At 38.1% G+C, this 16,957-nt stretch overlaps 1 protein-coding gene across 1 annotated transcript in view; it reads right to left on the bottom strand.

Annotated features, from left to right (window-relative positions):
• Window positions 1-3,653: 3,653 nt before the first annotated feature.
• The window catches only part of GALNT9 (polypeptide N-acetylgalactosaminyltransferase 9), a 142,637-nt gene continuing 129,333 nt past the window's right edge, over window positions 3,654-16,957 (bottom strand). The window contains exons 8-11 of the mRNA XM_010199562.2: window positions 14,732-14,869; window positions 12,669-12,764; window positions 4,534-4,701; window positions 3,654-3,825 (exon numbers count right to left, since the gene is read on the bottom strand). Coding sequence (XP_010197864.2) covers window positions 3,679-3,825; window positions 4,534-4,701; window positions 12,669-12,764; window positions 14,732-14,869 — 549 coding nt within the window. The 3' untranslated portion in view covers window positions 3,654-3,678. The remainder of the gene's footprint in view (window positions 3,826-4,533; window positions 4,702-12,668; window positions 12,765-14,731; window positions 14,870-16,957) is intronic.

Genomic DNA, 16,957 nt, shown 5'->3' with positions numbered 1-16,957 from the left:
AAGCTAAAAAGAAATTTATCTTGGAAAACAGTTTATAGCTCTCAAAGGAAAATGGCCTTTTTTTCCCCCCACAGGACTCAAAGTAATTTTTAGTGACTTTGATACGTTAAAACAATGGGACTTTTTTTTTTGTTCTGATTTGCCTTTGACAGCAGTGTACCAGGCTTGATGTTCTTTCTCATGTTCTATTCTTCTGTCCTAGGACCTTGTATTTAACTCCATAATCCTCCCAAATCAAACAAAATAGCAATTGAAGATTTTGATCCGAATTTGCTCTGCAAGGTATAGTACACTACATTAAATACTTTCTATAATATCTGGACTGCTGCACTGGAGGAAACAAAACTGAAACAACATTAAGCAGGATTTCAGATAATACTAAGGAGTGAAATACTCACAAAAGACCCACAGACTGGTTAGAACAGATATTACTCAAGGGTTTTTTTATTATTATTCATTTTATGAGAGAATATTTAAGACTCTCTCACATGCAGAGTGACTGTGTTCTTACCACAGCCAAAGCACTAGTTCATACAGATAAAGACTAAAGTAAAAATAATCCAAGAGATGTGGTTTTCAAATATAAGAAAGGCTTTCAATAAATCTTAAAAAAAAGAGACAATCACAACTCCATCTTGAAAAGTTATCAGAATTCTTTTATATTCTTCTGTACATCTCAGAGCTATTTATCTATCACAAAAATCTGATTTCCGTTTTATACTAAACGTCTGGTTCTTGCAAGTCTTCTGCAGCCTGTGGTCTCTGCACTCAAAGCTTGCCAGGACTGACCACTCACTGTTGGTGTGGCCACAGTCAAATGCTTTGCACTGGGCACTGAAAATGTTCAGTAGCAAAATTCCAAGAGAACCAACTCACACTCATTCTGGTGGTGTCATACTGAAGGGTTGTCATGCTTGCTTGAAATCTTTGCCAGTAAACATATATCTATCTGGTCTTCTCAGTTTCAAAGCTCCTAAACTGTAAATGCAACAGCCCTTTCAGAATAATAAATTTAAAACCTGGTGTTCCTCCAAATATTCAGCTTTCCTTTTTCAATTACTCAGGACTTGAAAGGCTTGCTGCTCCATTGCTAACCAAGTATCAAGTGTAGATTTGTAATTCAAGACAAGGGGGAGAAAAGGAGGGGAAGTATGTGTTATATTTGCTTCTGATCAACATGGTAACTTTATAGTCTAATAGTTCAGCATTTAGTAGTCAAACTAATATATAATTACTTTCAATTTCCAGGCATCTTTATATAAAAAAGTTATCACTTACTCATTGGAAAGTGTACAAATGGTGTGAATGACCTGTGGCATTACTCCCCAAAAATCTCCCCCAAAACATCCATCTCTTCTTTTGCCTTCTCACCTTCCTCAGACAAATATTTCATGGAGTAAAACTTCATCAGAGTAAACAAAAGAAGAACACAGCTTTCAGACATTGTCTCCCTTTTAAACTGTATCTGGAGAGAAGATGAAAAGTCACTTACAGATAGAACTCCTTTAACAAAGCATTCAACACCTGTTCCATAGATGGTAACTGTCCTTTCAAATTGTCCAATATGTTAACATAAGGAGGTTAAATACAGGGCAACTGTTCCTAGTCGATACTTAGCCTGAAATTTCCTATCTGTTTAAGACCTGCAGGAAGGCTTGAACACTGAGCTTGTCTGTGATTTTTTTACTGTATTGCTTGATTTCTTAAAGATGCTAGCTCTCCCTGCAAATCTTGCTACACTGTTGAAGAGGTCATGTTCAACCAACCATAAACATAGAATTTTAAGCATTTTCATACTTAGAATCTCACTCAGAATTATTCTTTTGTGTATATTCATGCAAAACATGATCCATGTGACATAAAGATCAGCAATTAGACAGAAATAAACTCCAGGAGAATTGGCTTTGTGTTACATTTTGCATACTCTGTTTCAAACATAAAACCGGGGCAAAACATAGTGATATGCTCTCTAGATACCAATCAAGAGTTAACAAGAATTGAGGGATTTTGTGTGTTAAAAGTAAATATTTTATTACATATCATGCCTTTGAAAAATTAACTTTGCTTCCATTCCATTTTGTTCAGCATGCCTTGAAATAGGAATGGCAAAAGCTCTCCAAGAAACAGATTGCCAAGATTCATGGTACCACAGGGTCTGCAATTACCTGTCTCAGTAAAACAAAGCAAAACTCTTTAAAAAATTACTATAAAATATTGAACAGTAAAGTTCACAGACAACATCTTTGTCTCTCAGTATGACAATCTTCCATAATTAAAAGCTGCTTGCCATGGACTCACATCCAAACCCTGCTTCTTTTATCAGTGGTCACCAACTTCTGATAGTCTTTTTGGGTAAAGCCTTGTCATTGCTCTGCCTACCTGTGCACAGATACTGCACAAACCACTGAATACATTATTAAAATCAGTTCACAACAATCCTGTCAATGGGTCAACTACAGTAGAATATTTATATTGCAGAGTAACAGTATTTATAGAAGCTGTCTAGTTCTTGCCCTAGTTTGTCCTCTTATCACTAAGTTTTTGTTTGTTTTTCAAATGCTGAAAAGAGTTTGTTGCTTTGTTCAGGAAATTTGTCTAGACAGTGCTCACAAAGCAGTTTTGCTCACATTTGACATTTTCACAGGATGGGTGACAAAATGGAAGATTCAAGTTGTTAAATTCCACAGATGGCACCTAAGTCAGCCAACTTGTTTTCAGAAGTAGTGTCCAGCTTCCAGGCAATTTCTGGAATAACACAGCAACGCACCTGCACACAAAGTACTGCGGGATGGGAACCTTGTACTTACATACTCTGGGCTTGTGGGCCAACTGAGGCCTCTAGAAATTCATCCATCTACTAGGACTTGTAAGAGTTAAATACACAAGTGCATATTGTGATGCCTTCACAGTCAAGAAATGTAAATTGTGGCAATATAATAGAGCATGTGGCTATTTTACCTATTCAACATTTACCTGTGTCTAACTAGAAGAGGTCTCCAAAATGCTGCTTTTCAGCAGCTTGAAGGTTGAGAACCACCACCTGTAAACATTTGTGGAATAGTCTCTTTCTAGAAATAGAGACTCCTAAACAATCAACCTTGAAATTTATCATATATTATATTATATTTCCAGTGTTATTTACAGATCTTGTCGTTTAGTACAATGAACCAGACATGCTGAAAAGGTAGGATTGTTCCAGCCCCCTTTTTATACCAAGTACAATAAAAAAGGCACATGATTATTCACCATAGGAGTTGTGCACCAGTCAATAACTTAAAGCTAAAAAGCTACCCATCAGAGAGCTCTCTTTATGAGGCAGTATTGAGATCTCTCCTTTCAACTCATCTCAGAAACATCCGTCCATTGATTCCTCTAGGAGAGCTTAAGGAACACATTTTTCTGCTGTGTTCTGATCTTCAGAAGATTTCAAAACCAACAGAAAACTCTTGTTCAGCTTCCCAGGTCATCTGCCAGAGCAAAGAAGAGTCAAATAGGGCAAGTACATGTCTACTTTTCTGTTTTCTTTTTTTTCCTTTTTCCCTTTGAATGCCCAATTATGGAGGAATCCCGGGAGCCAAGTCCTGTTCAAACCAATCTGCTTTAAGACAAATGCCTTGCAAGATATGGCACACTGAGCAATGGACAACAGCAGGAGAGGCAGCTTCTCAGCCCCAGCAGTCAATGTCTGCCATGTTTTATCCAGTTTCTAATCATCCATTTTTGCCCCGAGCATCTTTGTACGACTAATCTGAGCCCAAAATTTGCATCCTTTGACATTTCCACTTCTAGACAGCGGCCAGTGTCTCTGCTGATGATTGGACCATTCTAAGAAAAAGAAGAGGGGGAAAAAAAGGGATTATTAGAAGAAATAGAAAAGGCAAAAGGGCTAAAAGTAGTGCTAGATCTGTAAATCCTTAGAAAATACTATAAAATGCCTGGAAAGTTCTGCATACATCAATTGATAAAAGTCCCTGGAAAGTGCTAGAAATTCCTAGAAGCTAGATAACATACACAAAGTGCCAAAACAAGTCAGTGGTAATTCTAGATGTAGGAATTGCTAGAAAATTCCCCAGAAATCACAAAAAAAACCCCCTCTAAAAAACCACTAGAGGATCTCTACAGCCTCCAAGACATAGAATATACCAAAAACTGTAAGAATGCCTTTAGAAGTTCTAAAAACTATTTGAAAGCTCTAGAGTTAAAGATTTCTAGAAAGATGTTAGAAAATTTCTAGAAACCTTCTAAAAATGAAAATTCCTAGAAACACATACACACATACAAAGAGAGGTATCTTCTTGACAATCACTCCAGAAACTGAGAATCTTCCAAGAAAGGATGACTAAACATTCCTAAAAAGCATACTCCAAAATCCCAGGTAATAATGCAAGAAAACTCCTGGATAGCACACGACCTGTGGAAAACATATTTGACTATTTCTAGAAGGCATAAAGGGAAATTCCAAGAATAGTCCTCTAAAGAGCTTGTTTTTCATTAAATGTGCACCTCTGCAAGGCTCCCTGTGCTCTTCCATACCTGTGTGAAATCCCAGAACCTCTGTGCTGGCCTCAGGACATCTTCACACTTCTTCAGAGTCGGTGTCCTGCCCTTCCCATCATCCACGAGGCATTTGGAGTCGGGCAGGAAGGCGGTGGAGCCCAGTGGGCCCAGCTGCAGCACACCCTCTGAGCTGTACCGCACAAGCTGCAGAGCACAGGGAAGGGAAGGAAGCAAAAGGAAAGGTAGACTTGAACTGCAGCTGCAGGGACCCCCAGTGATAGGACACAAAACCGACCTGCAGCTTCCAGCTCAAGCCCTGCTGAGGACTCCTCTCTCCTGCTACATGTTGGGACCTGGAACACTCAGTGCTCAAGGGCAAAGCTTAGGAAATTTGTTTTACCAACACGGGGTCTCTCTCAATATTCCCTTCTTTCACACCTCTGCTCCCCACCATTCCCTCCCCGCTATTCCACTGCAAAAGGGCAATCAAGGAAGTGAGGCAATCAATATGTGAATCATACCCACTCAGCAGGAGCTGATTTAACAAGGACACAATGTCAATTTGCCAGGCAGTTTGTTATTAAGAGCTCAGTTAGAGGCTATTGATAGCAACAAGTCTAATTAGTTTTTGTAAATAAATGTTACTGAAAAAATCCAGCCATGCAACCTGTACCCAAAAATGTGAGAGAGGAAAGAAAGAAATCATGAGGGATATAACAGCAAATTTGCTAACATATGCTTCAGGCCTACATAATAAAGAATCAGAGTCTCTTATTTCAGTTTGTGTGAGGCTTAACTGTTCTGCAATTTCATGATGTGGTAAATGCTACTGGCTGTAATTAAAGGTTTCAGGTAAGGGTCATTTATTATTTTAATAAAAAAAACTTCAGCACAGTCATTCATGTTAATTTTTACAGGAGTATAATTTATGTTTTTAACCTTTCTTCTGTTCTAAGTGATTGTTTCACTTGCCTCACAATAGAATGGCCCTAAAGAAAAAAAATCCCATCTGTAGAAGGTGAGGTGGTCTCTTGTAATCACAGTGTGCCAGAATATGTTTCATTTCATTAATATTGGACCAAGAAAAAACCATTTAAAGATATAAAGGATATCTCTAGATGACTTTTGTTGAGCACAACTAATTGGCACAGTACAAATGTGGGATGGAACAGAACTGTTCTGTTCACAGCAGCCTTCTTCTGTAAGCAGAGGGTGGCACAGCATGTGTGGGAAGGGGCACAGCCAGCAGCAGCAGACATAAACCCACATCTCAAGGCAACAAAGGCAAAAAGGTTTTTCTAGGGACACACTGGGAACCTTGGAAAGTTTCTTGCAACTCAAGAAGCCACTGAAAAACTGCTGGGTGATGGCAGGTCTGAAGAACACAGCCTTGATGAAGGAAGGTTGATTTCAAATCCTTTATTCTGCCTCTTCCAGATCTGATCTTTCTCTACTAAAATTGATTTCAATCTGTATTCTAATAAAGCCTCAGAGCCCTAAGGGCAGGTTTAGTACGCTCATTTAGTGGGAAAAGGAGCTCTGTCAGCTCCCTCTCTATCACACTGCACTGAGATAACTATGATAGCAATGGAGTCCTCATTTATAAGTTACAAAAGTTAATAAGTAATCTTCTTAATTACTACTACTTTCCAGATAGTTCAGGGAGAGCCTATTGAGGGAGATTTCAAAGCACATTAAAGTGAAAATGCACAAGGTTAATATGGCAGCAGACTAATATGTCAAATCAGATGTATCTACTTCTTATTTTTTCTGTGTTTAAATCCAGAGTCATTACACCAGCACAATATTTTGCCCTTCTTATCCTAGCAGCAGCCAAGTGCAGCACTCGGATGCCAAAAGGCTGCAAAATGGAGTCTGCTTAATGGCTTGTGTGCTGTGAGGCTGGATGCTGCAGGGTAAAGATCGGAGCCACTGAAGAAATGCAATTATCACCCAGGAAATTCATTGCCTGTCTGGCCTTATTGCTGTTATATGGCTGAAATTACTTAACAAGAAAGCAAAGGAAGGTCAGAAGTGCCTGCCATTTATTGGATGCTACTGACCGGTGCATGAGATATCATTAAGAGTCAATCAAAATACCTGAAATTAGAGTCCAGCTTTCTGCCACCATCCTTATTAACCTCAGAAGAACCACACTGTGAATAATCATATCTTGCTGGTGTTAAAAAGAGCATGGTCTAGTCGCTCCTAGACTAGATGCACTTTGACAAAGTATGTGTTCATTTTCCCACCTGCCACTTCTGTTCAGAGCAACCATGTGAAGCACAGAGTTAAAACAGATCCTACATCAGAGAAAGCAGAGGGATAACCACACAAAGATATGCTCTGGTATGAACGATGCCATTGTTGAGGCACTGTTTATACACAGTCAATCAACACTTTTTTTTTGCTTTTCACTATAAGGGCATAGGACACACAGGTAAAAGAAGCTCAAGCAAGCAAAGTGATTCAAATGTGAATGACAGATTACCTTCCTTTTTTCTCCTGCATATAAAAGAGAGAAGAAAGACACCACTCTTTTTTTCTAAAAAAAGTAAAATGTGTCTATGTATTTGTCACTTCTCATGTCTCATGGGTACTCAGCAGAGCACAAATTAACTGCCATGTGTTTGTCTTACAGTCTTTATTACATCTCCCCAAAATACCACTTTGCAATCTGGTTGGCTTTGCCTTATTTAGATAATCAGAACCAATGTTTATGACAGGCTACTTGTGCTCTAGCATAGGATCAATGTTCCCTGTGGTTTAAGATGAGCAGCATTTCAAAATGGTCTAAGGCATTCTTTGTCTTTAGAATCTCAATAGCCAGAATTGCTATTGTGTGCTCTGCATCACAGTACCCATGTACTTGGGAAAGATACTGTTACACACAAGTCTGTCAAACCAGAAAGTATCATTTCTGACATTACTGCTGTTATATGGCTGAAATTACTTAACAAGAAAGCAAAGGAAGGTCAGAAGTGCCTGCCATTTATTGAATGCTACTGACCAGTGCATGAGATATCATTAAGAGTCAATCAAAACATCTGAAATTAGAGTCCAGCTTTCTGCCACCATCCTTATTAACCTCAGAAGAGTTATAACCTCAGAAGAACCCTAGAAAGAACCCTTTCTGCTTAGGCTTTGGAAGTGGAAGATAGATTAACTCTATTACAAACCACCTCCGATATTGAAAGCGGCAGTTGTGTGATAGCTCAACAGTCAGCACTGGCTCAGTGCAGCCAACTGCTGTCTATCCAATGGAGAGACAAATGGAACACCATGGGCTGAGCTTTCCTGAATATGTACTTTCTGCCAACACTCACAACAGTCATAAAAGCTTAGGCTTAGCTTATAAAACTCACCTACAATTATCTTGGTTTAGACCACATTACATAGTAAAGCTTTAGCTCCTGCTTCTGCAAAATCAGTTGAGAAACTAAGGTTCAAGCAGCTCATATATGGTTAACAGCATCTCCCTCCAAAACTTCATATCATAACTTCATAGGGACAGCATAAACCATGAAAATAAAATAATCATTAAAATAAGTTTCTTATTACTGTAGAGAGGAAAGCAGGAACTGGGGTGGAGAGTCAATGAAATGGTGAAAGTTTCACCTGCTGTGTTCAAATGTGATCTTAAGAGCAATCACCATACTGAAAAAGAAGTAAATGCTGGGTTTGCATTAGAACTATGAGTGTGATACACCACACCAAATCCATTCCCAGTGCCAGTCAGCCAAAATCAAACTTATTAAGGAAAATTCAATCCCATTCATTAAAAAAAGTCTGTGCAAGGATCGATGGGCTGAGAGCCTTAGGTATCCACATCCTCTCATTACAAACTGCAGAACAGAAACACCATTTTATACAGCACACAAGGAGGGATTTTCAGTTCTTCTCTTATCTGAGAAGAGCTGAAGGATCCATATAAACAACACTGAGGCTAAATGCTCTATTAAATACTCCAAGATCTAATCCTGATACTATCTGCTGTACCTATAACACAGGATAGTTTTCCCTTCAACAGTCAGAAATCTGAGTAGAATGGAAAGATGTCAAAGGTTGTTTATCAAAGTCATCCTATCTGGTTCAAAAACAGTGAGTAGTGCTGCCTGTGCAAGGTGATCCTCCAGGAGCATCAACACGATAAGAAAATGCCAGCTTCTAACTGAAAGCTTTGACTCCAGAAAATCCATTCCTGCTAATTTCCAGTCAAGTGAAAAAACCCACAAAACAACAGGTAATTGTTTGTTGGAAACGGTTACATGGATGGGTCTGTTTTATTTATCCCCTCTCACTTTTCTCCAAGCAATAGGAAAACTTTACGATCTTTTCAGCCCTAAAGGTTAAGGTAAGCTGTAAAGCTGAATCAGAGAGATATACAGGCTATCTGAATATAGTTTTTTGGAATACTTGTGGTCTGTTTGTCTTATGGTGACAAGTAACCAAACCTTTGGGTTGGCTACAGAATCTCACTCATTGCTTCATGAAAGTTAAGAAACTACCTTTTCATCCACCCAAGCAATCAGATCTGCTACCCAGTGTGCAACTCTGGGAAGACAAAGCTCTACCAAGCAAAACGTTAAATAACTGCCCTCAAGCAACAGTTTAAGTAAAGCCTTTCATCTCCTTTTATTCCATCTGTTTGTATATCTGTGAGCTCCAGGAACATGAACATCGAGATCTCCCTTCCTTCTGCTTGATCTCAGTGCAGAGGGAGTTCTTGCTTCATAGCTGCAGTGCCTCCTCCTTCTCTCAGTGTGAAAGAGAAGAGAGCAGGGTGGAGAAGGGGGATGTTCACTGGGCCGGTTTAGTAAGTTCTCCTTCCACACACTGTATAATCTGTTCCACATCACAGCACTCAAGATAGACTCTGAGACAGTGAATATTTCCACAGAGGCTATGCTCTATAACAATTCTAAGACACTTCCAGAACAACACATTCCACTTTTGGGGGGTTGTGTCATCCATCTGTCCCCCCTCCTCTCTTTTTGTTTTACAACCAAAGTGTATTATGCAGTGCTGTACTATGTTCTACAACCAAAGTGTATTATGCAGGGGGCTTTACAGGTGGTCTTACAGGAGAAGCTACATGCAGAGGCAAGGCAGTTCAACACTCCCAATATACTGCTTTGTTTCTGAATTTTCCCTAGCCCTGGACTGTTTCCTATTGCTCTCCCAGCAGTATTTGCAAATCTCCTTTTTACTTTTTACTCTTTTTATTACTTTTCTGTAAAGTGAGTTTTGAAATCAGCTTAGACTGATGCAAAAAGCTTTCCTAGATATGTCTAACTCTTAGCTTACACCGACTTAGCTCAGTCAAATTCATTAAGCTAAACTGATGTAAACTCAGGCTAACTGTATTCCAGTGCATCCATAAAAGAGCTCGTCTCTATTTGAATAAAGAAATTTAAAAGCTCATGCCACTGAAAAGATGTGATTTATCATGGTAAAAACTAGTTTCAGAATACACAAAGGCATTTTGTTCATGGAGTAGTAATGGTGGAAAGGTTTCACTTTTCCCTGGTAATGCAGGACACCACCATTCAGTGGGGTGCAGTACAGAAGGGAAACCAAAGGGTACCAAGTAGAAGAAAAAGAACAATTTATCACAGATGAACAGGAATCTTATCCGTAACTCAGCTTTCTTTAAACATTTGACTGACTTTTGCTGGTTTCAGTGGAACCATGTGTATACTAAAAATCACTGGTAATTTGCTTGTCAGAATTGAGGAATATAAAAAACAAACAAGTCTGCAGCAGAAAAGCAAGAGGCTTTCACACCGGTAGGACACATCAAGCACCAGTGATATCCCTAAGCCGGTGAAAATGAGTTCCATGTTTATATTAATTTATATTCAGTAGGCATGTACAACTAACCCACATCTCAACTCAGCAGGGGTATTTTATGCCCTATGCTTGAGATGAAAAATGTCAGAAACTGAAAGCTAAACAGAACAGACAACTATGCTCACCCAGGCTGATTAGAAGAAGGGCTTTAAAAATGTTTATGTATTAAAACTCTTGCTGTCAACACCTTTCATGCTATGTGCTTGAATATCCTTGATTAGGGTTTGTGCAGCTGTGGTTCTCATACTGAATTAAGTTTGTAAATTGTGGTGAGATGATAGAAGTTTTCCAGCTGTGTAATCATTAATTAACTTGGCTGCATCTGAGTGGCTCCAACCCATGCTCATCTCTGAAATACTAAACTTTGACAAAGCTTCACCTCTGTCTTCTGCTTGGTGTTTCTTACAGAATGAAAACTTTCCTTCTCCTCCTCCTCTTTTTCTTTTTTTCCCAAGAAAAGGAAATGGAAGGCACTGCACAATGATATGGGAGATTAACTTTTTGCCTCTCCTATACTTTAACAATTCTCACACACAGGGGATGCTTTTCACTTTTAAGGATCTGGGAAGAGTGACTTTCTCTTTTCATGTGTTTACATGGTGTTAGTAACAAAAGGGCTCTAGCTTGAGGCTGTAATATAAAGCTTTCCAGGCTTTTCCAGAAAATTCACACAGACAGCATACTAAAGACATGTAGCAGAAGTGAGACAGAAGAGATTTAACTGTTCAGTACCCAACTTCAGCCTGCAAGCAGTTGTATATTGTTATTTGCACCTGACAAGAGCTGCCCAGTGTCCACTCTGGGGCACAGAATTCAAGGCTTCATCTAATAGGCAAGGTACTTGTACATCTTACTGAACCAAGAAGGACGTGCTCCTTAATGTATAAAATTGGTCAGAGCTGGAAGTTGAGAAATCAGCTACTTTATGCCCCAGAGTTTACTGAGTTAGTCAGGAGAAGCTGGGCACATCATACTTCCTTTCAAATAAATTCACAGAAACTTACATCCTCATCTATCTCCTTCTTTTGGAAGCCAATGAATATTTTATGGAAAAGGAGTCATGGAGGCAAACAAGTGGGTTAAGGACTTAAAATGCAAATAAATTACAGTCACCACTATTTATTTCATTATTCTTTCCAGTGCTTGCATGGTGATAGGAGATTGCACGTTGCAAAGGGACTCTCTGGAAGGACTTGAATTTACAACTTCCTGTTCAGAATTAGAATGGAGCAAGAGACTGAACTCTGAGTGCCTTAACATCTATAACTAGAGTCTTCTTGAAAAGCTCATTTACATCTAATTAAGCAATGCTATTTTGTTACCTTACTGAAAGGCTGTTCCTCCTGCCTCTACTAGGAAAATGTCTGTCAAATGCTCCATAATGATCCTGCCAAAGGTGGACATTTTGTCAGCAGGAATTACCATCTATCTCACTTTGCTTTAATAAGGTATGACTCTTCAGCAGCTTGAAATTAAACAAAATAGGCAATATTTATATTTTGCAACTCTTGTTATGCCTCCATGGTGATGTACAAGCCAGGACTGCAAATCAATATACGTATGACTAAACTTCAGATAATTATTCAGTCTGTGATAAGGTCAGAGTTTATTTACCCATGAGAATGTTCATTAATGTAGTTTTGATTCAGATGGTACTTCAAAAGAAATCAGAATTACACTTCAGAAGAAGCTCAAACCTTCGATTTAAATAATATCCAACTTATATTAAAAAAAAAAACCCAAGTAACATCACTACGAGCTTGGGAAGAAGAAATGTCATTGTAAAATCTTCAGATATCTGTAAGAAAATAATACACTGAGGGACTAACAAAAAAAGAGAACTCTTCAATTTTACAAAAGCATTACCTTAAAAGGGATCTTTAATTCCCTTTGAAGTTGATGTTAAATATGTGCTTAACTTTTTGCCTACTCAGGGAATTACATCAGCAGCTTGCTAAATCTTTTCTGCATAGGATTCTATTGGACCAACGAACTGTTAAAGAGATACTGTTCCTAGATTAAGTCAAAGCATAATGAGAAGAGTGAATGCTCACTCACAAACTGTCTAAATTCATTAATCTTTGGTGGATCTCTCTGTTATCAGAACAAGTTACCGTGATTCTTTTGTTTTTCTAACTGGCATCTTCAGTGTATAGATTCAGAACCTTGGAGAGGGTGCCCAAAAGCACCAGAGTAAAGTCAGGTATTTTCCTTTGCAAATCAGGAACATTCTGCCACATTGAAGAACTTTTTGTTTCTTAAAATAAACCTCTATAAGTTAAAAGTTTCTCACTAATAATGGGATTTTAACCATTTACCTGAGAAGACATTCCATGGCAAGGATAAAGGATTGCTTTGTCATCCTCTTCAGCTCCCTGATCTAGGCAGTAGCCACTGGCTTTGCTGTTACGTACCTTGAACCAGATCAAATAGGAAAAAAGTTGTATTAGAAATTGATCGTACAATGCAAATCCAATCTAGATAAATCTTAGCTGCACCACAGCTAGCATGTAAAACTATTCTCTGAGAAACACACGCTTATTCTCCAGATGTGATAGGATGCCAATACTGATTTTTGCTCCTGGAAAAGGCATTACTTGGACAACTTCAGGGAATCTGACTGGATAAGGGTTAAATTTCACCAATAGTTAAATTTCAGGAGGTTTATTTTATGACTTGAGTACAATAAAGGCTAAAGAAGATGAAGATAGCTTTACGACAGGGCTTTAAAAAATGTGAATTGAGTCACTAGGAAATATTTTTTTTACTGCTATTTCAATCTGTTTCAAATCTCCTCAATACATTTATTTCCCTTAATCTCACTAAAATCCAGACATCTTTTCCTCCAGGAAAATAACCAGATGAGAAAGTATTTAATAACAAGCTTGATGTCATTTAAGATGAAACCTCCAGTTTTTTTCATTATGGGCACAGAAGACTAAAAGGGAACTATGCCAGCCTATGCTAGCTAAATAGCTGGTGAGGCTCTATTTTTCTTATACATTTTAATGAATTAGACACTTCCTGTTTGACTCAAGAACCTTCTATGTGACCACTCAATAGAAACAAACTTCTTTTTAGAGCCCAGCTTGCTAACCATGTGGTATAATTGACACAACATTGGCAGTTCTGCCAATGTTCTTTGCAGTTAACAGCCTTCTCAGAGCTGACAGTTACTAATAGCTCCCGTTGAATTTACTGAATGTCTTTCCTCAGTTACTGCCAGAGATAGTTATATTAGGATGCAAAGTGACGTTATGCAATAAAACCTGCACTTTGTATCAATACCTGAAGTGCCTGACTTATTTTTATATGAAGTCAATCAAATGCAACAGAAAGGAAGAATGTCCATTTAGTCATCTTGTGTGAAAATATATTGCCTTTGGATTTACTTGGAGTTTAAGTAGACAATTAAAACAGAATTTTAAAAACATTATGCAGCTGGATTGCTCCTAGAAGTTCACCCCAGCTTGCAGTCCCAAGTGACAGTAGTCATTACAGTATTATTACAAGCACGTGATACAGATTTAAAGTTACAAAAGGCATATCTGATTTCTTTAAGGACTGGGGACAAGCATATGTTTTGATTGGTTCACAGAAGAGAGAGAAATGATCCAGACAGCTGAGGTGAACTGAAATATCTACACATTTCACAGAATCACGGTATCTCAAGGGTTGGAAGAGAAAGATCATCTAGTCCAGCCTCACTGGACACAGCATTTTACTGGAGTTAAGTATCATATCCACTCAGCTATCTCCAATTAAGTATTGCAAGGTCTTACTCAATACTGGTACACAAGAGAAATTGAAAATACAGAATCTTAGCACAAAACCACAACATTGTTTTTCCTCTAATGATGTTTCCATGATGAGATAACGACCTGCCAAGCAATAGCCTCACCTCAATCTAAACAAAAATGTGTTGCATTTTCTCCTGTAAAAGTGAATTATGAAAATGAATGCAATTCTTCAAATAGTTTGGCCAAACTCAAAAAAGGGGTCACTCTTTACCTAAAAACAACTCAGCAAACTCAACTGTTCTCCTTAATCGTAATTATTTTCTCTTGACTGCTGATGTATCTGTGGCACTCTATTTGGGAAAATGCTTACCTCAAATGTATGTCCTCAGAGCTGTTCTATTTTAAAATGAAAACAAAGAAGGTTGTGTATCAACATTAATAAGAATGATGTCATCTGATAGACTCCAATGAGAAGGACGGTGCTTCTCAAAGTCACACTCAGTGATCAAAAATAGGGGAAGATACTCCTGTTGCTACTACAGTGATGACTTGAAATTGCTCCTTACATCCTAATACCCAGCACTAAAATGAAAAGAACTGCTCTAATGCAGTCATGATGTATTTCCAAAGACATACAGTACCTCTCCATAAGTAACTGTATTATTATAAACCCTCATTTCAGGATAGACATTCTCCAAGTACCACTTAAAACTCCGGCACTGCAGTCGCTGTCGTAGAGCTATTCTTTCAGAAACATCTCCAAAATCAACTCCAGGGTTCTGGAAAGCAGAAAAAGAATAAAGACACTCACTGCATCAACTTTATGGTTGTTTTCCTTACTGAAACCAAATTGGAGTTCATTTTGTATACTGAGCTTTATTTCCTGCTCTTCTTTCTCTTTTGTAAGAAGCAGCTCATCAAACAGCTGCTGTTGAGAGCACAGAATAAATATTAATAAAAGTCAGTGGAAGAAGGATAACAAAGAAGTAAAACCCAAACATAAATCAAAATAATATGAATACAATAAGAATGTTGTTACTTACAGCAATCCTAAATCTTTGCAATCAAACCTGAACTCCTTTGCTTTCAAATTCATTAGGAGTTTAGGCAGTAATTCTGATCTAAGAAATGGCAGCTCGATCATGGTTTTCTCTAGTAACAGCCTTGGATATTCACTATCGTAAATGAGATCAGAACAGACCTGTTAAAACTTTAAAGCAGAGCTTCTCAAAAAGTCATTAAGCTCCATTAAATGTTTGCATAGACCAGCATCCAGTTTTTACTGTAACTGGAGCTCATTTGCAGACTTGAGCCATAAAACCTTGTTGATAATTCTACTTCAGAATGGAATTAATGTCTGAATACAGACCCTGGGAAAAACACAGGCAGGGAGAGTCAAGTCAATATGATCAAACCTGGCCATTTAAAAGCAGCCAGTCCCGAGTTAGTGTCTGTTGATTTAAACCATTATAAATCATCACAGTTCAGCGTTAAGACAGCAAGAGCTTCTTCGTCTGGAAATCTTTTCTGACACTGTATGAATCAAATGGACTGAAACTGGGGACTTTTGCAGAGATCTGTCTAAAGTGCCTTGTACATTTCCTCCAGAAAGATTTCTGTATATTTTACAGATTATGTCTAATGCAGGGTTACAAGACAGCAGCAAATCTTAGCTCAGGGTTTATTACAATCCCCAACAGATGCCTAGTTTCCAGGAGAGAATACAAGTGTCATACTGAACAGGTTTTTCTATTTGCCACAGAGTTTGCTGTGCTCACTGCTGCTTGCTGATGCATACTTTGTCATCAGCTCTCTCTGCAGCACCCATTCAAATGAATATTAATTTACGTACTACTTCAGGCTACGTGCAAGGAGAGCAATTCTAAAAGGCACTCAGTGCAATAAATCATTCAATATAAGATTCCTTTATCACTAAAATTATTGAGGGATAGATCATAAGCAGGGGCATATAAAATATTTGGTTAACTAAAATAAAGCTGCTTTTGAAGGTTATAGGAATGATCTTGCAGATGCATCCAAAGTTCATTCGCTAATCACAGAATCACATTATGCTCAGTTTCCCAACTTGGGAAGGGAACAAGTTGTAAAAAAGATTATGAATTATGTAAAGGGTTTGGTATGGGAGAAAACATGTATTTTTCTTGCTTCCTTTCTGCCCTACTCTAAAATGAGACAGTACAGTGCCCTGTTTGCAGTGACATTTCTACAGAACACAAGAGCAGCAATCTCCATGTGCAGGTTACAGTGTGATGGTACAAGAATGAGGTGTCCACAGAACCTAATATGTGGACACATCATTTTTTAACCAGGCAGCAATGTTTGTAGTTCTCCTGCAGAAGGTTTTTCTAACAGTTATATGAGTACAGTACTTCTCAGTCATCTAGACTGACTATTACAGCAGAATAACTCTATGAACACCACTAGCTTCCTTTTCCTGAGAGCTAATGGGGTTATTTTTATGACGTACATTTTATCAATCAATTTATTTTATGGAAAGAAAATGTTAGTGATCAGTACATCTGCTGAGTTTATGTATTTTAACATAGATGTGCCTGGTTGGGTTTTTTTTTTTTCAAGAGTGCTGCTGTACAGCTTAATGCAGAAAACTACATCAATAAGTAATCTCAGAGAGATTAAAGAAAATCATGTGTTGGTGTAAAAGCTTATTTAAGTGTCTTGCTTTTCCTCAGAATTCATTTGCAGATGGCATCAAACAAACAAATTTACCAATGATACTTTTTCTCTTATTCGAAATGGACGATTTTATCAAATAGACAGTGCTAAAATGCCCCTAAGAACTTAGATGGAGACTGCTTTGTCTTCCTCCTATGATCATGGAAATCTCA

The sequence above is a fragment of the Colius striatus genome, chromosome 17 (assembly GCF_028858725.1).
Source record: "Colius striatus isolate bColStr4 chromosome 17, bColStr4.1.hap1, whole genome shotgun sequence".
Taxonomy (NCBI): Eukaryota; Metazoa; Chordata; class Aves; order Coliiformes; family Coliidae; genus Colius; species Colius striatus.
Note: the sequence above shows the minus strand (reverse complement) of the source record. Positions and strands in the feature narration are given on the sequence as shown.